The 27,141-nt window shown below is 44.3% G+C and overlaps 1 protein-coding gene across 19 annotated transcripts in view; it reads right to left on the bottom strand.

Annotated features, from left to right (window-relative positions):
- RAI14 (retinoic acid induced 14) overlaps window positions 1–27,141 on the bottom strand; it is a 143,412-nt gene that overhangs the window by 30,388 nt on the left and 85,883 nt on the right. For 15 of the 19 annotated variants that reach the window (XM_026506780.4, XM_048224230.2, XM_048224233.2 and 12 more), the window contains 2 exons: window positions 22,363–22,493; window positions 2,191–2,279 (listed from right to left, as the gene is read on the bottom strand). In XM_026506780.4, the coding sequence (XP_026362565.1) occupies window positions 2,191–2,279; window positions 22,363–22,493 (220 nt within the window). Of the gene's footprint in view, window positions 1–2,190; window positions 2,280–22,362; window positions 22,494–22,624; window positions 23,079–27,141 lie in introns of those variants that run through there. The other 4 variants (XM_026506776.4, XM_026506777.4, XM_026506778.4 and 1 more) reach the window with 3 other exon arrangements.

Raw genomic sequence — 27,141 nt, 5'->3', positions numbered from 1 at the left:
AGAGATATTTGGTTATGATAGCAATAATTAGACTCCTGACTAATCTATTTCTTTTTTTAAAGATTTATTTCTTTTCTTTTCATTTTTTTTTAAAAGATTTTATTTATTTATTTGACAGAGAGAGAGAGACAGCCAGTGAGAGAGCCACTCAGGCTAAAGATTTATTTCTTTATTTGAGAGAGAGAGCACGCAAGCAAGCACATGCACGGGTTGGGGAGGCAGAAGGAGAGGGAAAGAGAGTATTAAGCAGACTCTGCACTGAGCATGGAGCCCGATGTGGGGCTTGATCTCATGACCCTGATATCACGACCTGAGTGAAACCAAGAGTCAGATGCTTAGGCTTAACTGACTACGCTACCCAGGCACCCCTGACTAATCTACTTCTTAACATTGAATGCAATGAAACAAATCTGTATTATAGCTCTAATTTATTCACTCTAAGCTAATTCCTTTAGATTAAGACTTTCTTAGAAAACTCCATCTACTATGATGACATACTTCTCATCGAGGATACTTTAGCCAGGGGCGCCTGGGTGGCTCAGTCATTAAACGTCTGCCATCGGCTCAGGGCGTGATCCCAAGGTCCGGGGGTCAAGCCCCGCATCAGGCTCCTCCGCTATGAGCCTGCTTCTTCCTCTCCCACTCCCCCTGCTTGTGTTCCCTCTCTCGCTGGCTGTCTCTCTCTCTGTTCAATAAATAAATAAAATCTTAAAAAAAAAAAAAGGGTACTTTAGCCAATCATACCGCCCTGGCCTATATGTGGCATGACTTTAAAGTAATAACAGTAAACTTTAAAAACAAGCAAAATAACTAGGTCTTGGGATTAAGGATGACTTTAATCAGTGCAACATAAATTAGTATTTCCCTTAAGGTAGTCACTTAAGGAAACCATTCACTCTTCCATTGGTAATGACATTTCTCAAAGTTTTTTCTTTTCTTCTTCTTTTTTTTTTTTTTCCTCTGGAGCTTTCTGTGGTACTGCTCAGGAAAAGTATTTTGTCACTTCAATCACTCCCTATTTTTGACCAAAAATGGTTCTACCAGTTTGATACCTCAGTTACCTGACTTGACTTCAAGTGGCTTTTGGCCTGTCCTAAAAACACACAAATCTCTTCTCAAAGAATAAAGATCCCCTAACACTGAGATTTAAAAAAATAATGCCACAGACTTTTTGAAAATAATTCAGAAACGAGGTTCTCCAACCATATTTTGAGTATTAACAGCATTCTCACAATACCTGACTGACCTCCCCCGTCCAAGATGACTACTCTGAGGAAGCCAGGGTGTTGGGGGGAAGAAAAGGGATCCTTTATGGATTAATGCAAAGCCTAGAAAAAGACTATGGAAGTAGACTGATTTCATATTCCAGTAAAAACTAACAAAAGCCTGTTAGAAGCCATAGGTTCTGAAGTACAATCGAGAAATGAAAAGCCATCAGTAGTTGCTTTGGTCTGGCCAGCAGGCACAGAACCCCAGGCTGGAGACCCCAGGGGCTCCTTCCTGTAGAACAACGTTCATAAACAATAGGACTATGCTTTCTTTTCTCTCCATTTGCCTTGTTCGTCATCTATCAACTGACTTCACATTAGAATGACCTGGGAGCTTTATAAAAAATACCAGTTGGCTGGAAACCTTCCAACAAAGGAATCGGAATCTTGTATGTGTGGGGGGCGTATGTGTCTATACTGTTTATTCTTTTCCTTCCATTCTCTCCCTCCCCCGCCCTCCTCCCAGTTCCCAGGTGACTAAGATGCACTGAGGCTAAAGAAGGGGTGGGAACCACGGGCGGCCGGTCCAGAGGAAGATCACGGCTTCTGCCCACAGAGCTCACCTCAGCTCACTGACAAAATGCGCTCCTAAACAACTCACTGCATTTCAACACCTCATACAATGGTTCGTAGAAACAAAAATTAAGAGATGTTGCCTGGTCCATACATATAATCACAGAAAATAATATTTTAAAATACGGAATCAGAGGCATATAATTTCTAGTTGACTGACCACATACAAGATGAAAACTTGTAAAGGCACAAATGATGAAACCACGTCGGAGCCTAGTCATTAACGGTGATTCTAGATTCTTCTTTTGGTGTATCTGCAGATTGGAAATTTTCCACAGTGACTAGGTCTCACCTTTGTGATACCTAGTCTTGTGCTGGCCTGTTGATTTAAGAGATAAAGACCACATACCGGCAGTATCTTGGGCAGTCACGTCCACGCCATGTGTCACCATGACCCTGAGGCATTCCACGTGCCCTTTGGTAGCAGCAAGATGAAAGCTGAAAAAGACGTAAACACAGTCGCCTTAAGATTTCCACTCTGGAGCTCATCTCCAACAATGCTTTTCGCCGCTTCACGTACACTTTCTCTCACCGAGCTCCCCAACCACCTGGTGAGGAAGTATTACTAGCAACCTCGTTTTAAAGATGAGGAAGCTGAGGCTCCACGCGGTCTGATAATTTGCTCATTCACACTTTTTATTAAGTAACGGAGCAGGAGCTAAATCTTAGGTTTTCCAACCAAAAGACCAGGCTTGAAAGAGATAACTTCAACGACATCATTCATCTCTAAGAAACAAGAGAGTCCAAATTAGATTCAATTCCTAAATAATAAGTAATTTGTCAACTTTTTTCTGTTGTCTAGTGCTTTCACCAAAGCCATTATTTCAAAGTAACCTACTCTGTAAAGAGAAACCTAAGTCAATCAACAGTCATGGTTCTTAGACAACATCAGTGTCAAATCCACTGTTGTGTTGTAGCTGAATAATGGTAGTTGTACACAACTTTTGTTAGTGGTTTGTGTGTGCCAACCGTCCTTCTTCTCACTTTTATATGTCGTCTCTTTTCATTTCATAGTAGCCTTTGGAGGTGAGTCCTATCACTGTCGCCATTAGATGGCAGGTGTCTATACCCAGTCAGCTGCAAACAGCAGTAAGGAAAGCCCACAGGCTCCAGTATTCACTGGCATTTGGGAGTTCAAACAATGCTGGCATGTATAGACTTGCCATTAAATGAAGGGGTAACATCCAAATGCCATACCGATCATCCCTGGGGATGCCAAGGGTGAAGGGCGCTTCTACAGGCAGAAGTAATGCACAGTGCCACCGGGCACTCGGGCCCAGAGGCTGAGAAGGCTCAAAACCTTGGGAAGGTCTCCTTCCTACAGAGGGAGGTTAATGAGCCTTCCACGTCTTCTCTTGCCTCAGTTCTACTTTGGGAGTTACTTTCTCAGGATACTTGCCATGTGGCATCTTACCTGAGTTAACACCCAGGTTGTATTTTTTCACAGGACAGGACCTACCACTGGGGCCCAGGGTCACACCCACATAGCAAATCCAAGACCTACACCATTTCAAACCCCAGTCATCTTGACCCCACACCTCTGCTCTGAAGCATGAGGCTGAGTGAAGGTGGACAGATCAGCAAAGGAGGACACATCAGGTCTGGCTGCAAACCAGCCGCACCTTAGCTATGTATCTTTGGGAAGTCAACTTAACTCTCCGAGCCTCAATTTCCTTCATTGTAAAGTGTGGGGATGGCATCGGACGCGATCTGATGCTTCCTCCAGCTGTAACAACCTTCTCTGATTTTCACTGAATTGGCTCGAATCACACCAACTATTTCTGCACACGTGCAGCAACGTATGCGTCGTGTTGCCTCACAGCCAAATCGACCTTGTGGGTGATTCCACAGCACGGTCAGACCTTGATCCCATGGACTGAACTGGGAATGTGGTAACTTGTTTAAATGGAATTCTTGGTTAAATACAACTCAACCAAAAGAACCTCCCTAAAAGGCAGTACAGTAATACCCCTGCTTTCAGCATGGTTGGGCTAACCTAATTTACAGTACGTGAAGTTCACCTTTAAGCAGCAGAGAGTTTCTTTTAACTGATCTGGCTGGAAGGTTTCTAACATTTTTCAGCATTAGTAACAGTGTATGTTACATAATTTAATTGCCCTTGAGGACAGGAAGTCACCACTAAGAGCCTCGATTATTGATCTCTGCCTTCAAGACTATCAATCTAAATGCCCCAGATTATTAAGTCCTAATATTCATTGATATTTATCTTCCTAATGCCTGTGTGTTTGCTTCTAAGATGTTCACTCTGTTATCTCCTACGACCAGGGGAGAACTAAATCAAAACTATCTGGACGAGCCCTATCCTATGCTAAAGATAAAAGTACCAGAATTAGTCATTAGAGTGACACACACACACACACACACAAATATATCTATACATGTGTATAGATATATAACTTCTGATTAAAGTACGACATATGTAAAGAAAATTTCACATATCACAATTATAAAACCTGCTCAATTTTCGCAAATGGAATATATCTATTTTATTTTCATGTAAGGACACAGAACATGGCCACAGACCCAAAATGCCTCATTGTATATCCTGCTAGCACTCCAGAAATCTCTCCATGTGTCCCTTCTAGTTACAAACCCCCCAGCGCATGTGTTTTGTATTTTTTCTGCTCGGAGGCTTCTTGGAGTGTCTCTGGATTGCACACACTATTTCCAGGGGTGAAATCGCAGGCACACATGATAAGGAAGCATGATTGTAAGTTACTACTGGACACTGGTAGACGGAGTCTGACGAACCCAGCATGCTATTCTATGCACGGAGGGTTTCAGGATCTTTAGAAGGTTAACAAGAATTGTAACAACAAGAATGGTAACAAGGCAGGAGAACTGAGGTGTTATGAAGTTGGGCTCAAAATCCAATCCTATGATAGAAACTTTCTTAGACATCTCTTTTTAAAATAAAAGCCCTTCTATCAACCTAAATCAACCCTCTTTGATGGCTGTAATACATTTTATTGAGGGATCCAGTTAACTAAGGCCTCACTGCATACGCTTTAATAAATTGTGTGTGTGTGTGTGTGTGTGTGCGCGCGTGGCTTCGTTTTACCCTCTCTCATTACAGTTTGGATCAGGGAATGACTCTTTTCCTTCTATTCTGGGAACTCTCTATCTTTTCTCCTGCACAATATTGTGTCCTAATAAGAAAACAGCATAATGAAAGTCCTTTCGCAATTTTATCCTCATATATTTGACCTAAAATTTCAGCACTCACCACTCTTACAAAGTGAACAAAGTACAAATAATTAGAAATAGCAGATCATATAAGAACAGATATTCATGTTTGTAATTTTTTTTTAAAGATTTTATTTATTTGACAGAGAGAGCGAGAGAACACAATCAGGGGGAGCAGTAGAAGGAAAGGGAGAAGCAGGGTCCCTGCCGAGCAGAGAGCCCGATGCAGGGCTCAATCCCAGGACCTTGGGATCATGACCCAAGCCAAAGGCAGACGCTTACCCATCTGACCCACGTAGCCACCCCCATGCTTGTAATTTTATACTGCATGATGTTTTTAGCTAGTAAAATCATCCTTAATTGTTGTGATTCAATTAAATATATCACGATTTAAAGGTGTTTCTTAGAGAAAGGGGACGAGCATGAAAAGCAGAAAAGGGAAGAATTGATCATTTTAGCCAGAAGTTTCTAATTCATTTTTCCAGACAGACAAGGAATTCCACTATGCATCATCATCCTTAGTATGTATTTCCAGGAAATGCAAGCGAAGTCAAGAAACATGACATGTCACTTTGTTCTTAGGGAATATTTACTAACGCTGTGCAGCATCTGTCGGCCCCTCCGGATTTGCCTTCCACCTTTCTCCCCTGGGTCAGCGGCCCCGGAAGCAGACCTTTTATGGACTGCACCCAACGGGCTGCCTTATCCTCTGGCTTCTGGTTGAGTTCCACTAATGGGAGGCACTTACAAGAGATAGGAGGATGAGAAGAGAGAGTTCAGGGCATTATCTCCCCTACTCCCTCCCTGTCAGGCCACCACTGGCTGTCACAGTCTTCCTCTACTTCCTCTATGAAGTTCACAGCTCTGGGGGCCAGCTGCCCCAAAGCTACAGCTGCAGGTCTCTCTAGGTTTCACCCCTTCAGGTTGGGGCAGGCGGGGGCACAAAGGAGAGGAGAGAATGTTGAAACAGATTCCCACTGTTACAGGCCCAGGGCTCCTTTCCCAACCCTGCTGGTTTGATCCTGACCACAAATTTGTAAATAGTTCCTTTCTTAAAGGGTCATCAGTGATCCTATCTGAGGGTGCTGTTTCCTACTGGGAACTTGGATGACACCGGTGCCACCAGGGTATTCTGTGTGTGATCACCCACGGGACGAACTGCTAGGTTCCTCTGGGTATTATTTGATTAAATATTTACAAGGGCAAATTCGGGCTTTTAAAAAAATGTTTCACCCCACATGTAATTAACTACTTAAGATATTTAAGCATTTGGGCTAAAATGCTTTGAGGGGAGAATATGCCAAATCACTTTAATTATACAGAATATGATATGGGACTTCAAAAGAGTTTTCAGATATAATGTTAGGCCAAAGCAGAAATCAGTTTAAAAGGCTCAAGAATACACCTCTCAAAGGACTGGAAAAACAACGGACTGAGATGAAAGCCACATGCAGTCTAGAATACCCCACTGTGCAATTAAGAAATGCTAAAATTCAGATTTTAGCCTGGATTTGGTCTTGAGAGAATCACCAATACCCTATCCACAACACATACAAGCACATATAGTTGAAAATGGCTACAACTAGGTTCTCAAATTGGGAAAGCCTTTATGAGTTCATTAACATATCCAGTGGAATAACAAGGTTCTTCGGCAGTGAACTGGAAGTAAAAGAAGGTTTAGTAAAATGTACGATACCATATGCTATAGTCTATACTCTCTTGGTATACATGTACTATATAGTACTCCATACAATATATCCGAACTATATATACTACTCAATACTACACTATAATCTGTGGGCTAGATTTAGAAAGGGGAAATAGAACCATCAAGACATGTAGTTATTTTGGTATCTATTGACCATTCTGATTAACTCCTTAAAATAAACTATCTTTTATCTAATGTGTCATTGCCATAGAATTTGTCAGAAAATCATTTTACTACCTAACTTGGGACATAAGGTCTATAATGTGAGTTTGCTAAAACAATTACCACATTAAAGAAAACTAAAATGGTCAGGGTACTGATTTAGCTTTTTTTTTTTTTTTTTAATTTTTATTAGTAATCTCCATGCCCAACACGGGGCTTGAACTCCTGACCTTCACCAAGATCAAGAGTCACATGCTCTACCGATGAAGCTAGCTAGGTGCCCTAAGCTTTGCCTTGTTTTTATGCAAGCTGTACAAATGCAAAAGAAATAAGGCACAGATCAGACAATGACATGACTTTTTCCGCAACTCCCCAACAACCCATCTCTTATGTAGGGTAGCACTAAGAACTAGTTGCTTTACGCTCCAACAGCAACCAATTACCGACAAAAAGAGCTGTGTCATTGTGTTAATCCTCCTTAGAGAGAAAGTGGCTGGAAGATAGAGCCCTGTCTTCTTTCTCTCATCCCTGTGCCTAGAAAGAAGTTCTTAATCAGGAGTGGAGTAAATGCCATAATACACAAGGGTAAGATGGGAAAAGGACATTGTTGCTATTGTGTATTTAATTTGGACAACCAGTCATTTTAAGGTTTTAACTTCAGAAATTCCTAATAGTCATGATTTTGAAAATTAAACAAAACGTCTAACATCATAGCTTTACTAAAACTTAGAAGAATGACAGATGTAGTAGTCAGATGAGAAAGTATAACAAGAAAATGATATTGGGGAGATAAGACATGTAATATTTAAGGGCTCAGACTGAGTAGGTTTCAATCTGCGTTTTGCCATTTATTAGTGTGTGATCTTGGGCAAGAGGTCTCCGCATCTCGGTTTCCACATCTGTAAAATGTGCTGTGAGGAATAAATGACTTACATATAAGAGCACTTGGCAAAATGTGAAGCACATGGTAAATGTCCCCCACCCCCCAAAAAGCCACCAATTGTTATAGCCTCACCAACTGGAGGCAAGGCTGAAGAGTCCAGGATGTGTTGCTTGATAAAAGGATTTGTTTCAATGTTCAGAAAAGACAGGCTAGTAGGAGTTAAATCAGAACCACCGCTGCTTAGGAAATGAAGAAGGAAAGGGAAGGAATAAAACCGATGTGCACTCCACTGAATGGAAACTCGGGGGAACAAAGTTGTAGACGACAAAAAAAGCCATCCAAGCCTAGCTTTGTCTCACACTTGAGCTGCTAACATTCTGGCACCTTTCACGGAAGTGATAATCCTCAAAGCAGGATTTGGCAGCCGTGAGTCATTAGCATTTAGCCTCTGAATGAGAACAAAAAGCAGGGCCAACTTTTAATAAGATACTCAAGTGGGAAGTTGGGTTCGGTTGGGTGGAAAAACATGGTTAGCCACTGGCAGGACTTGGATTTGTAAATGACAGTGAGCAGGTTTCTTTTCTTATGCAGTGACTGATAAATGTAGGCGTCCTGGGTGGTGGCCATCCAGGTGACTGGTGGGTTGGGGGCTACCCTGTCTGGATTGCAGGTGGGCATCTAGAGGTTACCGAATGCTTAGGGAGCAGATGGTGCCCCCAGTCAGCACATAACTAATGAAGAGTATGGTTGGTGCCTCTAATATCCTGTATCCTGGATGGCTGGTAAAGAAAAACACCTGTAAAGAGTTTGCAGATCTGGGTGAGGTGGGGGAAGAAAAGAGTGTATGTTGATTAACACTACCCCCTCACCCCAAAACAGTCTTTTTTTTTTTCTTTTTGAGATTTTACTCATTCGTTTGACAGAGAAAGAGAGAGAGCACAAGCAGCGGGAGCAGCAGGCAGAGAGACAGGAGAAGTAGGATAGCAGAGAGACGACATGGGGTTCGATCCCAGGACCCTGGGATCATGACCTGAGCCAAAGGCAGACGCTTAACCGACTGAGCCACCCAGGCGCCCCAACCCCAAAGCAGTCTTGACAGTGTTCTCAGGCATTGGAGCTAACCCAAGTATGGGATAATTTTCATATTTCCATAGTTGCATATTTTTATAAGTACTGCTATAGCTAAATATATCAATTCACTCATATATTTATACTATGATACCAGGGTATTTACGTGCCAGACACTGTTCTAAGCACTGAGAAACACGTGGCTCATGGATCTTGGCTTTCAGTAGGAAGTCTAAAGATAAACCAGTGGTTCTTAACTAGGGGTGATTTTGCCCTACTGAAGGGAGATTTGGAAATGTCTGGAGACAGTTTTGATTATTCATGGGGTGGGTGGTGGGTGGTGGGCATATTCTACTGGCATCTAATGTGTGAAGGCCAGAGATGCTGTTGAACACCCTACAATGCACAGGACAGCTCCCCACGGTAATTATCTAGTCCAAAATGTCAATAATGTCAATATGTCAAAATGTCAATAGTGCTCAGGTTGAGAAACTCTGATAAATCATTAAAAACAAATGTATAATGCTAAAATATAATTCTATTAAAGCAAGTTAAAAAGTGAGAAAAATGAGATTTTAATCTTTTTATTGAGATGTAATTCATATACCATAAAATTCACCATTTTTGAACGTACAATTCAACTGTTTTCAGTATATTCACAAATTTGTGCAACTAACATCACTATCTAATTCCAGAACATTTTCACTGCCCTAAAAAATCCACATGTCCATTAGGAATCACTTCCTATTCCCATGTCTTCCCCAGCCTGGCAATCACTAACCTACTTTCTGCCTCTATGGATCTGCCCATTCTGGACATTTCATAAACATAGAATCATATACAATATGTGGTCTTTTATGTCTGGCTTCTTTCATTTGGCACGTTTTCAAGGTTCATCCATGCTGTAGCATGTATCCATACTTCATTCCTTCATTAAAAATATTCCATTGTACGGATAGGTCACATTTTCTTTATCGATTTGTTGGTTATGGACATTGGGTTGTTTCTACTTTTCAGTTACTATGAATCATGCTGCTAAAGCATTCCAGTGCAAGTGTTTGTGTGGACACTAGTCTTTAATGCTAGTGAGTATACACACCTAGGAGGGGAACTGCTGGGCCAGTGGCACCCACACTGAACTCTCTGAGCTGCCGCTGAGCTAGTTTCTCAAGCAGCAGCACCATTTCACAATGCCAGCGACAACACACGAGGGCTCCAATCTTGCCACATTCTAGCCAAGACTTGCTATTGCCTGGTGAATTTTAATTTAAGAGATGAGAATTTAATTACAACCTAAATTTTCCAGAGAAGCAACGTTTAAGTCTTTCTTAATGAACCCTTTGAAGTAGTTATTTCAGCTAATTATCAGCTGAAATTTCCCCTTAGAGGAATATAAAAGAGTGAATGCAAAACAAATTCGGAATATCCTTTGGCTTTGTCTCCCATGTGGGCTTTTACTCCTCATTAAAAAAGCGTGGCCTTTCCCTTTGAAGACAGGAAATGTCATTCAAGAGTCTACATAGCAACGAATCTGAGAGATTTTGTTGGCTTCTCTCTTCAGACCAGTCAAGAATTCAGTGGAAGACGGAAGGGTATAAAAATCTTCCACCCGCTCCTCTGTCCCCTGGCCCAGGGACAGGGGCACTCGTCACTGCCCAGGGATAGACAGGGTAGGCTCTCCAGATTCTAGTGTAGCTGAAGTGGGGTCTTCGAGAGCCGATATCTGGGCTACTCAGAGTGGTCCATGGACCAGAAGCTCATGAGAAATGCAGCTCTCAGTCCCCACCCCACATCTCCTGAATCCAAAGCTCTGTTTTACAACTTGCCAGCTGATTCCCGTGCACATTCAAGTTGGAGAACCCCTGCTCTAAGAGGACAAGTTAAGAACCTCACACCATCATTTTTACCAAGGCGCCCATTGCTTCAAAGTTCTTGTGAAGACATGATCCCCTCAGCCTTAAAAACAAACTCGTGGGTATGTTCCACAAAAAAAAAAAAAAAAAAAAAAAGGAACCTACGCTCTTTTAAGTTTCATTATAATAGGGAATGTTTAGCTTTGCTTCTAAAACTCAGCTGCGCCCTTGCACAGAGAAGTAACTGAAAAGAGGACAAACAGAGCAGCCTGAAGATTTACATAATACCACTTTGATCCCTTTGCCGCTTATTGATATTAGGAATTTCTCTGCTTTTGTCACTTGGAAAGTTCCCAAGGTTTCTGCGCTTAAGAGTTTTGTGACTCCCAATCTCTCTTTCTCTCTCCCTGGGGCACCCCTGCCCTCCACAACGAGTTCTGCTTTAACTCATTACATCCCCCAACCGGCCTAGGGGAGGGATAACTATTATCATCCCCATTTTCCAGAGAAGGACGTAAACGGAGGCGCAGAGGAGTTCAGTAACTCACCCCGAGCCCCAGAACTACCAAGCAGGGGACCTAACCGAGGCACTCCGCCTGCACGGCCAGCCCTTCATCACTATGCTGAGAGAGCGCAAGTTGTTAAATCACTCGCAAACTGTGAAACACTACAACTTGTCGGCTGTGGAGCTCTTTAAAAAACCAAGCTGAAATTTAAAAAAATGGAAGTATTTGGCCAAAAAAGCAAACACAGGCTCCTCACTGGGGCAGATCCGGGTTGTGAGGGCTCTCCAACGGCTGGGAATGCGATCGCAGCGCTGAAGCAAACACGGCCTGCGACAGAGGTTCCGCTTCCTACAAAAGCACTCAGCGAGTTGTGCAAACCTTCCCGAAATAAATGCCTCGGAACAAGGCTGGAATATTTCTCAAGGCTCTTAACCCGAAGGGGATTTGAGCTGTTGCTATTCCGAAGCCCATGAGTGATGGCCTGGAAAGTTCCTTCTATCTTCCAGAGTAATAAACAATTCTTCTGGTTTCTGACTGCCAGCTGAAACATATATTTGGAGGAAATACAAACTCACAAGCCTCCTTTTAGAAAGACTCTGATTTTTTTCCAGCGTATTCATTCATAGAAAACTTCTTTCAAACCCAACTGCTGCCCTTCACTACAACCCCAGCTCCCGATCCCGAAGGGGCTGGCAGACTCAGGTCAAGAATGCAACAGGCTGGCCACCTCAATCAGACCTCCAATTCCTCCCACTGCCTCTGCAACCAACTTTCCCTCCTCAAATCAAGCAAATCATCATGCCCACACAAAGAAATGATCACACAGCAAACCTTACCAGCACTAGCCACACCCAGAGTCCCAGAGTGTTAGAAGGTTCCAGAAGGATAGGCTGATCCCACGTCCTCGATTCACAGATGAAGACACTGAGGCTCAGAGAGGTTAGTAAATACGTAACAGAGCAGGACTTGAATTCACTGCCCTGGCTTGAAGAGCAGTTTCTCCCGAATAAATCCACATCTCCTTCTTTCCTTTTAAAACACTTTATTTCCCAGAGAGGGGTCGCTATGGTCAATGAGGTTCGGATATCCTTCATGGTAATAATAACCAGCTTTCCATCATCCTAGAGAGCAGCAGCATCTCCCAAACACCTAAAATCGCCTGTTCTTTAATTGCATTCTTTCGGTGAGACCTATTTCTGGAGGGGGAAGAAAGGATCCTAAATCATATTAAATCAAGAAAGCTAAGTATTCGGAATTAGGATTTCATCCCAAGTCCATCCCCTGACCCATCAGGCTTTCCCTGAGGAGGCCTGGCTTCCATTTTGACCTCACCTTGCAGCTCTCTCCCTGTTCACTGGGCACATTAAGCCCTCTTCCAACTCAGGGCCTTTGCCTTGCTGTTCCCTCCCCCAGGACAACAGTTCCAGGAAAGTGCATGGCTCATCCTCTCATTCCATTCAGCAATCCGCTCCAATGAAGGGGTCTGCTCAGAGAGGCCCTTCTTTTCCAAGTTTATTCAACATGGCCTCTTCATTCTCTTCAGTGCACCTGATATCACATTAAGGAAGCATTTGTTATCTGCCGCCGTTGGCCGTACTTGCCACGAGGGCAGAGACTTTGTCTTGCCTACTGCAATTTTCCTGGCACGAAGACGTGATTTTTTTTTTTTTTTTGATAATGCAAATCTTTAGTTTTGAATTTGCTTTTCCAGTCTGAAGTTTCGGCATTTCCTTAAACCAAGGCACACATACAAACTGGCATGACCATGTCTTTCTCAGGTTGTGAGTTCTTAAAACTTATGTTATTAGAAGCTTGATTTTGCCTCCCAACATCATATCGTACTGTGATTCTCAAAGCATGGTCCGCGGGACAGCAGCATCGGCATCACCCAGATGTATTCGTTAGAAATACAAATTCTTGAGATCCTGTCCAGACTCTGGGGTGGAGGCAGCCATGCGTTTTAACCACCCCCTCCCAGGTGATTCTGATACGTATTCCATTTTTAGGGCGGTTGCATGATAGGAAGAAGTATGAACTCAAAGTCAGCATTCTTTGGTTTGGGTCTCCACTCTGCCATCCCCAAGTGATGACACAACACACGGACTCAAATTCGTTGGCCTCAGTTTACTCATCTGGTCCATAGGATCAAACGAGGCTTAACTCACACTAGGTACTACGGTGGGATACTCCTTAATCCTACAAGATCTGGATTCCCATTTCAGATCACAATCTGAGGGTTAGGAAGGCAGGACTGTCTAACAGCGTCTAGTTATAAAAGCCTTGAAAACCGGGATTCTGCTCGATCCCAGGGATCAACTCTACGGGCCCAGAGACAAATCCCCGCAGGCAGAGGAATGCGGTGGCCACGCAGCTCTCAGCCATTTCAGAAGCAGCTCCCACAGGGACCTGCTCACTGCTTCTGTTAGCAACTGATGTGGCGGAAAGTCTGAGGAAGGCCAACACCGGCTGCCTTCTCCCGCTAAATGTTTTGGATAGATATAATAAAAGATGATTGACATAAAGAAAATAAAGCGTGTAAAAACAGGATTACTGTCCTTTAAGTGCCTACAAGTGTGAATGGAATCAGCAGTGTGGCTCTGGGGACAGAGCTCTCCTGGGGACCGGGATGGAGGGGGGCGAGGAATGCTGAGATGAAAGACCACATACTCAGAGCTAAGAAACTCCATGACATTTAAGCTGAGCGTTGACTCTTTTCCTTCAGGATTGGTTTCATAAATGTGGTCTGGAAATAGCACTTGGGCTTTATGAAATCTCCATTAGGACACTGATATGTCTTTTGCATTCATGAAAGATCCCCAGACTTTAGAACCTAGAGCCTAGAATGGGGGTGATGTGCACTAATTCCCGAAGCTTTCTGACCCACACTGTCTGCTCATAAATTACTCCTGGGTGACTGAGAGCATCATAGGAGAAAAACCTATGGGAAACTGACATGGTCTTTATTTTTTAAAATTAAAAATTTTTTTTTAATTTTTTGACATGGTCTTTAAAATGTGTGAAGGAATGAACTGTTTGTTGAATGAAAGACACACATAAAAGCCCCTAGCCCGGTGGTGGGACACGCAATATTAACATGATTAATAGCAACTCCTTTCTTATTAATTGGGTAAGACTGGGCTCTAACACTGATAGTCTAATAACAGGGATATGATAAGTACATAGGTAACCAAGACCCATTAAATCCCTGGAGGTTTGAGAGAGGTAACCGCGAGAGCAAGCTCGGCCACTTTGGAAATTAGGAAAGGCTTCGTAAAACTGGGCCTTGGATGGAACCAAGACTTGGTGGACGAGTGGTGGCAGTGGAATTTTGGAAGGTGTAAATTTCGGGGCCCCCGGTGAGAAAGCACAAGTGTTTTTCAAGGACGGGCACATGCTAAGTGATCTTACAGGCCTCAACCTGTAAGCGGCCTGGCTGCCGTGGGCGTGAGAACCTCCCGCTGCAGGTGCCCTCCTCCCTCCTCCCTTCTCCCTCCTCCCTCCTCTCTCTTGGGCTTAGGATGGGCAAGATCACTGCACACGCTGCGATCCATGCCCACTGCTCTGCTCTCGACCACACAGAACCACATTTCCCAGGCTCTCCTGACATCTGCGCGTGGGGGTTGGTCCAGCTGAAGGAGGACATGGCCAGAGAACTGGAGGGAAGGGTAAAGCCAGACTGCCTCAACCTTGAGCCACAATGACCCATTTGCATGTCTGAAGTCCCTCCTTCTCAACAGCCATAACCCAGCTTTGAAAAGTTTTAAACTGAAAAATCCTGTGATCCCACCCAGACTTGATCAATGTTGGGTTTTTAAAAAAGATTTTCAAGCAATCTCTACACCCAATATGGGGCTCGACCTCAAAACCCTGACATGAAGAGTCATATTGCTCTAACAACTGAGCCAGCCAGGCGCCCTTATCAACGTAGTTCTTAATTTTCCAATCTATTCGCATCAGTTTGCACTGCTGTGGTTTCAAGCCTTCCCTCTAAAGCACGGTTTTGCAATAAGATCTGCTCAGCTGTAACACACAGCACTATTTCTCCTTAAAAACCTGGTGTCGGGGTGCCTGGGCGGCTCAGTTGTTAAGTGTCTGCCTTCGGCTCAGGGCCTGATCCCAGGGTCCTGGGATTGAGCCCCACATCAGGCTCCTATGCTGGGAGCCTGCTTCTTCCTCTCCCACTCCCCCTGCTTGTGTTCCCTCTCTCGCTGGCTGTCTCTCTCTGTCAAATAAATAAATAAAATCTTGAAAAAAAAAAAAAAAGATAAAAAAATAAATAAATAAAAAACCCAGTATCTTATGTTACTTTAACGTAATTTACCTGAAGCCCCAATTTGCCATTTTATTTTGTGCACAAGCATTATGCATACATATACGTACAAGTGTGCATGCTGGGGGGGTGGGGAGAATCACCATGGCTCCCTGGGCCTTCCTCAGCCCACCAGGAACCCATCACTGGGTAAAGCCTGTCGGGGAAGCTGGGGGCTAAGGAACCTGTGGTCTACTGTGAAATGTCAAATACAGGGGTTCTCAGTTTAGCCAGCCATTCAAGTCACCTGGGTGCTTTAAAAAACCCCACACCTACTGAACCCCGCACCAATTACACAGGTGTCTCTGAGGATGACACCAGCATTTTCAAAGCTGTCCAGGTGATTCTAGTGGGACTGAGGTTGAGAACCACTAACCAGGAACTCCAATGATAAGCTCCTGGAGAAGGGAAAAAAACCGTAACTGTGGTGTCTTTGCTTTTCTTTTCAATTTGGGATAGGCTCAACTCGTGCTATGATCAACACCTACACTGTCCTTCTTGCCCAATCCGCCCCATCCACTTTTCAAGACCACCTGACATCACACCTCAGGCAGGAAGCATTTGTTGGCCACTCCCCTGATACACCATCTCTCCCCAGCTTGAACCCCTCACAGTACTTCATAGTTCGGCACTTAACCATCCTCCAGTGCTTTCCCCGGTCTTGTCTTTTCGGCCAGATGCTATGCATTTTGTGGCTAAGGCCATATGTCCTCCTCCTTTTGTATATGCTTACAAGGGTTTGGAACATTTTTTTTTTTAAAGATTTTATTTATTTATTTGGCAGAGACAGCCAGCGAGAGAGGGAACACAAGCAGGGGATTGGGAGAGGAAGAAGCAGGCTTCCAGCGGAGGAGCCTGATGTGGGGCTTGATCCCAGAACGCTGGGGTCACACCCTGAGCCGAAGGCAGACGCTTAACGACTGCGCTGCCCAGGCGCCCCAGGGTTTCGAACATTTTACATGCAGGTAAGGGAGTACCTCCCAACTGGTAGATTAATTGAACAAACATTTGGGCACCGTTGCAAGGTAGGAACAGAAGTTTTATCACCTTCAAAAATCTATGTGACCGAAAGCAAAGTGGATGTGCAATCGAGCAATTAAATCCTTCAGTTTATCCCCCTGTCAGATACCAATAGGTTTTCTGAAAGACGTAGGGTGATTGTGCCTGGAAGGTCATTCCCCAGGGAAGGAGGCTGTGGTCACACACAAGTATGTCACAGCTGTAAGCAAATTAGTTTGGCAGCCCTCCGCGAGATCTGGAGAGAGCAGCCCAGACTGCACGGCCTGATTTCTAAGACGGAACTGCTATATTCCTACTCTGAGAAAACAGGAAAAGTGTGCAACCAGCCACCAGACAGAAAAGCCCTTTCTGTACTGATTTGCAGAATTCAAAGACTACCTCCCCCTATTTTATATTTAAGCTCCATGGAGTCATCTAAAAATACAAGTTTTTGCTTTCAAAACAAAAAGATCAGGTTTCTGAAATGTGGACGATGTATGCACACCACATATATATAATGTCTATTCACACATGCCTGGGTGGTAGTTCTTCAAATACTATAGTCCCAGCAGTGATTTTATTTAGTCTGGTTATTCCTAAGGCAAACATACATAACTTTAATTAAATCACATCTAAATGTAGGGGAAAGCATCTTGAAGCAATTAGACTGTTCTATGGTAAGAGGTTTTAGGGCAATGATATCCTCCCACATCCTCACCTCCACCATGGAAAGAGAACAGATGGGTCGAGGGAAGCCAAGCCTGACCCCATAAACACAGGCTGCAGCTATAATTCTCTGCCTTGCTCTATTTTGTTCTCTTTTGACCCCAGACAGCACTCCTTCTTTTACTTGTTCCTAAATGAATTCCAGTCATTCAATTGCTTTCAATTTTTTTAACCCCTTTCTGTTCAGTATTAGAGGCAGAAAATTTTCAGACAAAGTTTCTTATCTTTCCCTAAAGGAAATGTGGCAGAAACTGAAAGTCTGAAGAATTACCGAACCATCCTCGTGGTTATTGACCTTGGGTTATGGAGGCTTCTGGAGAATGTCCACCATGATGGCGGCCTTTGCCACCTCATGCTTGGGATTTTTCTGGGTCATCTGGTTATCTAGGTAGGAAAGGCTGAGTTTTTCTCTCTTTATATTGCACTGGAAGCGGGGAGAAGTGTCAGGTTGTGATTTCACCAGGAAATCTCACCTCTTGAAACCCAAGTTAATCCACTCCTAATTAATTTACCCAAGAGATATCACTAACAAAGAGTGTTTTCTCCATAAGGATCATGCTGAAAAGGCACGTCCGCAAATACAGACTGAATGCTTCTTCTATGCCTGGAACTTAGGGAGACCCCACCACCTCAACAAAAATCACGTGATCCTTGTCTTCAGGGAGCTTGCTGTGTTATAAGGGATTCAAGTCTTTCAGAAAACGAAAGGTTTTTTTAAGCTGTAGGGACTTTTCTGTTGTTGTTCTTTCAATACAATCAATTATGTCAAGTCGTAAATCAAGATTCCAGTATCGAGAGAAGAAAAATTTTAAAAGGACTGAGAACATCAGAGAAGAGGCTTTCTGGACTGGACATCGAACCTGGGCAAACATGAGGGGAAGGCAAGGAGCCAACAACCCCACCTCCAGGAGAAGGCAAGGGCAAGAGAACATTCAGTGCAGTAATGGCAGGGCAGTGGGAGGGCCGGAGAGCCCAAATCGGGACTGTACGTTGTCAGGCAAGAGGGAAACGTTGCACATTACTGAACAGAATTATAAAATGGGTTATTACAAAAGCGTGCTGGAAAAGAGGCCTCCAGCCTAACTGGACAGGGAGGTGGATAAGTCAAAGAGGATACCCAAACAAGGACGCAGAGAATGAGGCAAGGACCTAACCAAGTGTGCGATCTGGCCTTACCCTTTCGAGACAACTGCCAACCACTCAGTACACGTCCACAAACAAATGCTGGGCCTGCGAGCTCCACGGGGCCGGTGCAGCCACGAGCCCTGGCGAAGGGAATCACTGCATGGCTCTGTCATGGACTCAGAACGGCTCCGAGGAAGTCACTAGTGTGCACGCTACCCAACCACTGCATGTAGAGACAACAGGACAGGACAAAGGAAAAGTTTCCACAGCTTGAGAAAAATCTTCAAACGTGAGCGAGACGTAGGTACACTCGGGCAGGAATGCCCGGATGGTACTGACCCAAGTATGGAGTGCAGACCTCCAGAGGGGAGAGGACAGAAGCCAAGGGGACAACACTGCTTGGGCCTCCTGTTACAACAGACCTCTGGGCCTTGCATGATTCCATGATACCAAATGGGCAGGAGGCATGGTGTCCAACCCCACAGCACCCTCTCATTCTGAATACCAAACCACTAGGTTTGAACAGAACTATGAAGCCAGATAGATTGAACTCCACGGTGCCTCTGACAATTCAACTCTTACAGTTACCACTTAATAACTTTAATCATCAAAAAGAATATTCCAAGCAGAAAAATTAAATGTTAACAGATGATTATTTATGAAAAATCTTCCACTGAAAAAAATGACCTTCTCTTCCTTTTTTTAATAGTTCCTCTTTCTACACACAAGTCATCAAAGCAAAAAAAAAAAAGAAAAAGAAAAAAAAAAGACTTGTATGTACAAAGGCAAGGGTAGAATTGGTTCTGGAGTTAATTCAGGGAGAGCTAGATTCTGTGAGCCTTGCTTTTACCCTCAGCAAAATGGAGGGGGTGATTTTGGTGTGAGTGTTGTACCCATTTCTGCCATTAAAAGATAACAGAATGATGAACTGATTCGTGCTAAGGCAAAGATGAACTTTAAAAACCTTACACTCGGTGGGAAAAAAAAGCAAAACCCACAGACATGGGGCCTGATAGTATGATTCCATTTATATTAAATACCCAGAGTAGGCAAATTCACAGAGACAGAAAGCAGATTAGTGGTTGCCAGGGGGAGGGGAGGTAGGCTGAGGAGGGTTACTGCTTAGGGAGTCCAAGGTTTCCTTTTGGGATGATGAAAAATTTCTGAAACTAAATGATGATGGTCCTGCAACACTGGGAATGTACTTAACATCAATGAAATGTGTACTTTAAAATGGTTAAAATGGTAAGGATTGATGTTATTTCTATTTTCCCACAGCGAGAGAGAGAGAAATCGACTGCCTGGCCATCTATTCTACCCATAATAAATGTATTAACAAAAGGGACACATTTATTAAGGTGATCACAATTGTGGCTAAGCCGCTAACCTAAATTTCCTGTCTTCTTTTTAGTGAGTATTGTCTGGGAAACATCCATCTCCCATCTCTCTGGGACGGCTGTAAAAGGCTGTCTTGTGCAGGCATCTGCAAGGCTGAGCTGGGAGCAGCGGGAACCCAGAACACTCCACAGAGTGGGACAAGTAGTAGTCCACCACCAAGAACCTCACGCCAGCTTTAGGAGCGTGGCCTCTGCGGCTCAGAAAGCACAGACTCCAAATGTGGCATCCTGGGAAAAGGGTAATTAACGCATTCGACAAATATTTTTTGAGTATCTGTAAGCTGAGCAGGGGGCTAGAGGATGTAACTGAAGGGACAAGCTACAAGGTGACAGTCCCTTTTGTCAAGGAAATTACAATCTAGACTGCAAGAGGGTTTAGAACGAAGAATTATATAAGGTTGAGTAGGCAACCAGCTCGACACGATTATTCGCCAACAACTAAAGCCCAGCTGGTATTAGAAGCCCTGCCTCCCACGTCAGGATCCACCAGGGTATGGCCCCGTGCCCCACACCCGAGAGACAGGCCTCTGCAAGGCTGGGAAGTCAAACTGCGGCTGACGGTGGGGAGCTCAACCTGGGGTTCTTGTGGAGAGGACAAGCCTGGCTCCCAGAGGACCAGACTCTCATCTGAGTGAGAACACGTCCCTCTTCCCCTTGCATATCAACTAGCCTGCTCCCTAGACAGAGTGAAGCTCCGTAAGCTGTCTTGTGGCTTCCCAAACAACAGAACTAGTGTCTATGCTATGGGATTCAGTGGGTTCCAGGACGAAGGTTTCACTGACAAAATTTGCTAAAATGTGATCTCAATCTTCTCCTGAAAATTTGCCCTTTGTTTTCACCATCTATCAATCAATCAATCTACAGTCAATCTAGTTTCTAGATGATGGTTCTCCTGGTTGAACCTACATGGGATCCTTTTAAAAATATTGATTCCTGGGGCATCCAGGTGTCTCAGTTGGTTAGACATTTGCCTTCAGCTCAGGTCGTGATCCCAGGGTCCTGGGATCGAGCCCTGCAACAGGCTCCCTGCTCAGCAGAGAGTCTGCTTCTCCCTCTCCCTCTGCTGCTCCCTCTGCTTGTACTCTCTCTGTCAAATAATAAAATCTAAAAATAAATAAATAAACAAAATAATAAAAATATTGATTCCTGGGCCCCTCCATGGACAAAATGTTTCTGAACATCTGGAGTGTGCAGGGCATCGATATGTTTTTAAAGTGATTCCAAAGCAGGAGCTGCCAAGACGGAGAACCACTCATCTAGCGTAAGAAGGAAAGGGGACCGGCTTTATCAAGTACCTCCTGGGGGCCACTGCGTGCTCTTTACATAGGATACCTTTAGCTACAGGTGCCCCTTCATAACCTCTTGGACCTATTCTGCCCACGAGCATTACGGGCCCTCGGAGCAGCACTCAACCTTGGAGGGACGAGTGATTAGGAAGAGATGCCCCAGTTTCCTTGCCCTTTGGGTCAGATAACTCTGAGGCATACTTTAAACCTGGGGTAAGAAAACTAGTTCCCCAAGGGGCCAGAGAGTTAATATGTTACCGTCTTTGCCTTAACGCCTCCAATCTCCCTTAGGAATGCAGAAGTAGTCATGGCCCATGCTAAAGAAGCGGATTTGGCTCCATCCCACTGAAACTTTATTTATAAAGACAGGCTGCGGGCCATAGTTGGCCAACCCCTCCTCCGAGTCTAAAGAGACTCCCAGAGGTCCCAGGAGGATTGGGTTCCTGCTGCCCACTGCAGTAGCCTGTCAGTAACAAACTGTGTGGGTCTCAGGTCTTTCCTGGGTGCTCCTGGGAGCACGGACTAGAGAAGCAGCTCACACTCAAGTCGTTGCCTCAGAAGCTGCTTCTGGAGGTACCTAACCAAAGTCAGTATCTTGTTTGATATTTATAACTGCTCTAGTGGTTAAATATTATCACCTCCAACTGAAACTGAATAAATGAAGATTCAGAGACTACAGAATTCATACGTGATAAAGTCCAGATGAGAAGTCTCTTCAGCGACAAAGTCAATGATCTCTACAATATGACCAGAGTAAGGATGGATACAAATGCGCGCACACACACACACACACACTCAAATCTATAATTTTAATTATGGCAGGCAAGAGTACCACAAATGACAAATTATAATGCAAAATTCACACTGCTCATGTAATTACTGATCCACATTAAGGGGTTTTAAAAGAAATAACAATATAAGTAGTAAGGTTTGAAAAAAATTACCCTCTTTCATGCTGTTTCTAATGTAGGATAGAATTCCTTTCCTACCAATCCACTGGTTGCAATCCTGGTGCTCCTGCGTCTCCGGTGTAACCCTGGGTTACACCTGAAAACAAACAGAGCCACCCAAGGTAAAGCCCAGTGGGCAGGTGGAACTTGGAGAGACAGGAACCAGATGAAAATATCCTCTTACACATTTTCACAGGAGGGATAGGAGTCGGGGAGGACACAGTAATTTCACAAAGTCTCCTTCAAGGCATTTGTGAAGTCCCCCCACGGATCCCGAGGATTCCGGAGAACACTCTCGAGAATCCAGAATCGCTACCGTTAGAACCAATCTTTTTAGCTTACGCGGTCTTGCCCTCGCTGTCGTGCTTGGTGGCACTGGCCCCCTTCTTGCCCAGCAGGGAGGACACCTTCTCCGCATCTCCATTCTCCACGGCCTGTAGCAGCCGGTCATCATTCTTGTTCCACTCGTTGGTCTGTGGAGCAAAGGGGAGACGCAGAGCTAGTGAACGACAGCGGCCACGGTCACGCTGACCAGCAGGGCCCCGGCCCTCCCGGTTCCCACCCTCCCGTCACTAAAATCAAAACCTGCCCCCAAATCGGATACCTTCCCCTTCACCATGGAGACACTCAAGAAGACGGGTTTCCCAAAGGGAAACATCAACAGTTCAATGGAACAGCAGCTGGTCAGCAAACTCTGAAATAAAGTCTTTTCTTTTCCCGGACGGTGGGAAAATGAAGCCACTTGAAAAGACCTCGAGGCGAGTTTACACATTAGCTTGTTTCCAGCTAAACTCTGACAGCTGGCTCCTCAGGATACTGGCCTTTGACCTGGGCCGCAGCTCACTGGGCCCACACTGTTACAGAACCAAACTGGCCGACAGCTCAAAGTTACTCGAGGGTTTATTTACACACAACTCCTCGCCTGCTTTCATTGCCACTCTTTCTGGCCTGTTCCCTGGGCCCTGATTTTTAAGCTGCATAATGATTTTCAGTAGTTGTCCGGGCTACCGACTCAACAAAGTATGGGCAGGAACAAAACTTCTTCCTGAGCAAGGATTAAACATCAAACAGCTTTGAGCAAGCCTCCACCCCTGCCAACCCCCAACCTCGACAGAATCATTCTGTGAACCACAGTGACAACACAGCTTTCATGTGCATAAAAACTGGTTTTTACTCTTACAAAGGAAAAGAGGAGATCTCCATGCAAGAGCAAATGGGCTTGGAGTAGAAGGCCAAGAAGTTTCGCATGTGAAAAGGCAGCAGTGAGCCACTGAAGGTTTTGGAACAGAGGACAGAATAAAATCAGTGACTGAAGAAGAGTCATGGGGAAGTATATGAGGTGTACAGGATTAATGCAGGGAGAAAAGGTCCTGGGGCACATTCTGGTTCTTCAGACCTCTCCTAGCTAAGCCTACTTTCTGGCCCCTCCCGCTGTGGATACCAACACCCTTAGAAAGGTTCCTTCTGCAACCCCCAACCCCCCCAAAACTTTCTGCAAGGCTCTCTTGCTTCCTTGTGACCTCTGAAGATTAAAAACCACCAGGCACTTCATTTTAAAGGCTTTCCCACGGACCACTGCACGGAAGCCGACAAAGGAGACAGTGGAAATTTAAGTTATCAAGAAGGAAATTTTACAGGACTACAACCTTCCACGGCCCTGAGGAGCGCATTCCCAATTTTTCTGCATTGATGGAACTGTGAAACCCAATAGGGCTCCGGCCTTCTGATACAGCAAAGGTGGGTCTACAAGATGTCCCAAGCACTCCTCCAAACCCAGCCTAGAGGCAAGGCCTTAGAGAAAGCCACAGGCCATGCAGGAGTAAAATAAGAGGTGTGCAGGGTTTAGGTAAGGAATTTGCTTGGAGTCTCAGGACTGGGCCACTCGCATTTCTCCAGACACCCTCCTCCCCAGAGCCACCAGTGAGTGCGAGAACACAGGAATGAGGAGATAGATTGAAATGAAAATCAGAAGCCTGTCCTCTAAGCTGCATGAACTAGATTCTAGCAGTCTAGACTGATACTTCCATGCTATGACGTTAAGTCACCCAAAACCTCTCAATGCCTCAGTTTCCCAAGGCTTTGGACCAGATGACTATTCTGATTCCTCTAAAGCTCAAAATGCTTTACTTATAAAATGCCCTCCAACCAAACTTTGCCAGAGATTATTCTAGAACAGTACTGTCTTTGTTCATAGAAATGTTTTATATCTGCGCTAGACAAACTAAGCAAGTTATCCTCACCCAGGGATGATTTTGTTCCTCAGGGGACGTTTGGCAATCTCTGCAGACATTTTTGACTATTGTGACTAGATGCTCCTGGCCTCTGGTAGGTGGGGTCAGAGGTGCTGCTAAACATTCTACAATGCATAGGACGTATGCATTATAAGCATACACGTGTATGTATACACCCACACCCCAGCAAAGAATTATCTGGCCCAAAGGGTCAATATCGCATTAGCCACATATGGCTACTGAGCACTGGAAATGTGGCTTGTGTGGCTAAAGAATTGAATTTTTAATGTTAGACTTCAAGTGCCAGCAGCTAGAGGCTATCATACAGAACAGCACAGCTCTGCATGCCAGCTCTCTAAATATTTTTAATAAGTTAAGAACGCGTCTAGGCCGATGTCATCCACACTTCTACAACTATCAATACACTCACAAAGACGACGTTAGGTTTTATCTTCAAGGACAAATCAGGCTTCCTACTGCAGAAGACCACAATACATACACCACCCCAAGCACGAGCATGTGTTGGCAGAATAAGAAGCGTAACTGAAGAACAAAACGTAGCAAACACCAAGAAACAGACTGAAGTTTATTTCCCCCGGACAGCATCTGACAAGCCAAAACAAAACCAAAAATTCATCAAAGTACATTCAGGACCATGGTTCCTATCTACATTATCCCCAAACCGCATTATTAGCGTTGTCTTTAAATCTTTCCCTAATTTAAACCCACCAAATTAAAACTGGATTGGGAAGATCAAAAGGATATTAAACCTCAGAGGATATGATTGAAAGTACTTAAGCAAAGAAAGGCCACATGAAAGGATTTTCCTTTTCAGTGCTGCTAAGGCACTCAATTCGGGTAGAGAAAAATCTGGTTGCAGGGATTCCCTAAAATTAGTTACATGTGGATATCTAGGGAGTTCAGTTTCTAGAGGACACAGCAAAAAAGATGCAGAGGACAAGGTCAACTGCACATCCCTTGAGATCTAGAATTCTTCTCTTTTATCTAATTTCTCCTCATCGCAGACCAAAAATTACTTTTCTGTTGGAACAGATGAGGTGGAGAAAACATGGCTACCCACAAAGATTTAAAATAATCCACACCACCATTCAACCTGTCTGTGCTGCAGATGGGGTTCACGGAAAGCAGCAGGAAGGAAACGGATGGGTGTTATACATATTGGCCTTGGAGTCTGAGCCAAGAGAACAGTTCAGAACAAATCAGGAAGGCAGGAGCAAACCTGAGGAAGAAACTGGGGGAGAACATAGACCATTGGTTGGGAAATGAGACAAAAATAAGAGTTTACTCTTAAAATTCTCCCAAGTACGCTAAAAGTAGAGGCAAGAAGGATCCTCATTTGTCCTCTCTCTAACCCAGGAATCCAGATTCTGAAATAATATTACCCAGACTGCTGGCCGGCACTCACAAGGAGGTGACACTAATGTGACAGAGCTCTCTAGTTCTGGGCCAGGCAGTTGGTGATACTTGTAAGTAGTTCTGATATGCACAATGGGCCATACCATGTTCCTTCCAGAAAGCATGGTTTTCAAGGTGCTGTCACCTTCCTCTCCTAAACCCATTCATGGAGATAGTCCCTGTATTTTCTCCCATAAAACCATTCTACCCAGTGCTACATTCCATACCAAAAATTCCATGGCCATCCACAAGATGAGATAAAACAGATGTTTAATAAATAGTTTTAATGTCAGTGCTCTATGAGAATTCTAGAACCAAATTCTTCTCACCCACCTCTATCCCTCTGCTGAGTGGTACTAAATTGAAACCAAGCTTCAAAAGGAATCTTAAAGTTATCTGGGCCAATCTACTGTTTCACTAGGGTTGGTCAGATAAACAAGTTGTGATTTATGAGATGAGAATTGTAGATTTGGTTCCGTCCCTGGTTCCTAGCACTAGAGCTTCTAAAATCCATGAACTTCCTGAGAGATAGGGATGAAGTGTATCTTTGTTATTCATAATCAGCCCCCTTCTATGAGTTAATTTAAATGACATGGCTGATAGCTGGAAGCCCTTAGATAGCTTCAGGATGGGGGCTGGTTGCCAGGGGAATCAACCATGATATGAGAGGGTTAGAACTCTGAGCCCTAACTCCACCTCCAGGGAGGAGAGAGGGGTTAGAGAGTGAGTCAATCAGCAATGGCCAATGATTTAATCCATCATGCCTATATAATGGAACCTCCATAAATAGCCTTAACCCACTCTGAAACCATAGGATTCAGAGAGCTTCCAGGTTGGTGAACACATCAAGGTGCTGGGGAGAGGACGATGCTGGAGACGGAGTAGAAGCTTTGCCCATATGCACCCGCACACACATCCCCTAGCTTGCCCTGTGCATTTCTTCCACTTGGCTGCTCCCGATTTGTATTCTTTATAATACACTTAGTAATACTAAGCAAAGTGCCTGAGTTCTGTGAGCCGTTCTCACAAATTATGAAACCTGAGGCATGGGCTGAGGGAACCCCGACTTTATAGCTAGTTGGTCAGATGTACAGTTGGCCCAGGACTTGCAGATGGCACCTGAAATGGGAGCAATTTTGTGGGACTGAGCCGTTGACTGTGGGGTCTGCTGATACCTCAAGGTCATTAGTGTCAGAACTGAATTGCATCGCTGGGACACCTTGTTGGTGTTGGAAGAGTTGGAAGACTGGTGGAGGGTATAGAGAAAACCATTGGGTATGATTGGTGAAACCTGAAATTTTGCCATAAAAACCCAACGTAATTCACTCATACTCTAGAATCAGGGAAGGGCTTCTAGAGACCATCACCACACAAATATCCCATTGCCCGCCCCCCCCACTTCTTATGGAAATCCCGTCCTCTAAATGGCACTCCCTCCCATAGGGTGGCTTAGCTCTGCCACCACAGTGGGCTC

The sequence above is a fragment of the Ursus arctos genome, unplaced genomic scaffold, assembly GCF_023065955.2.
Source record: "Ursus arctos isolate Adak ecotype North America unplaced genomic scaffold, UrsArc2.0 scaffold_15, whole genome shotgun sequence".
In the NCBI taxonomy this organism is placed as follows: Eukaryota; Metazoa; Chordata; class Mammalia; order Carnivora; family Ursidae; genus Ursus; species Ursus arctos.
This window is presented reverse-complemented; position numbering and strand designations above follow the sequence as displayed.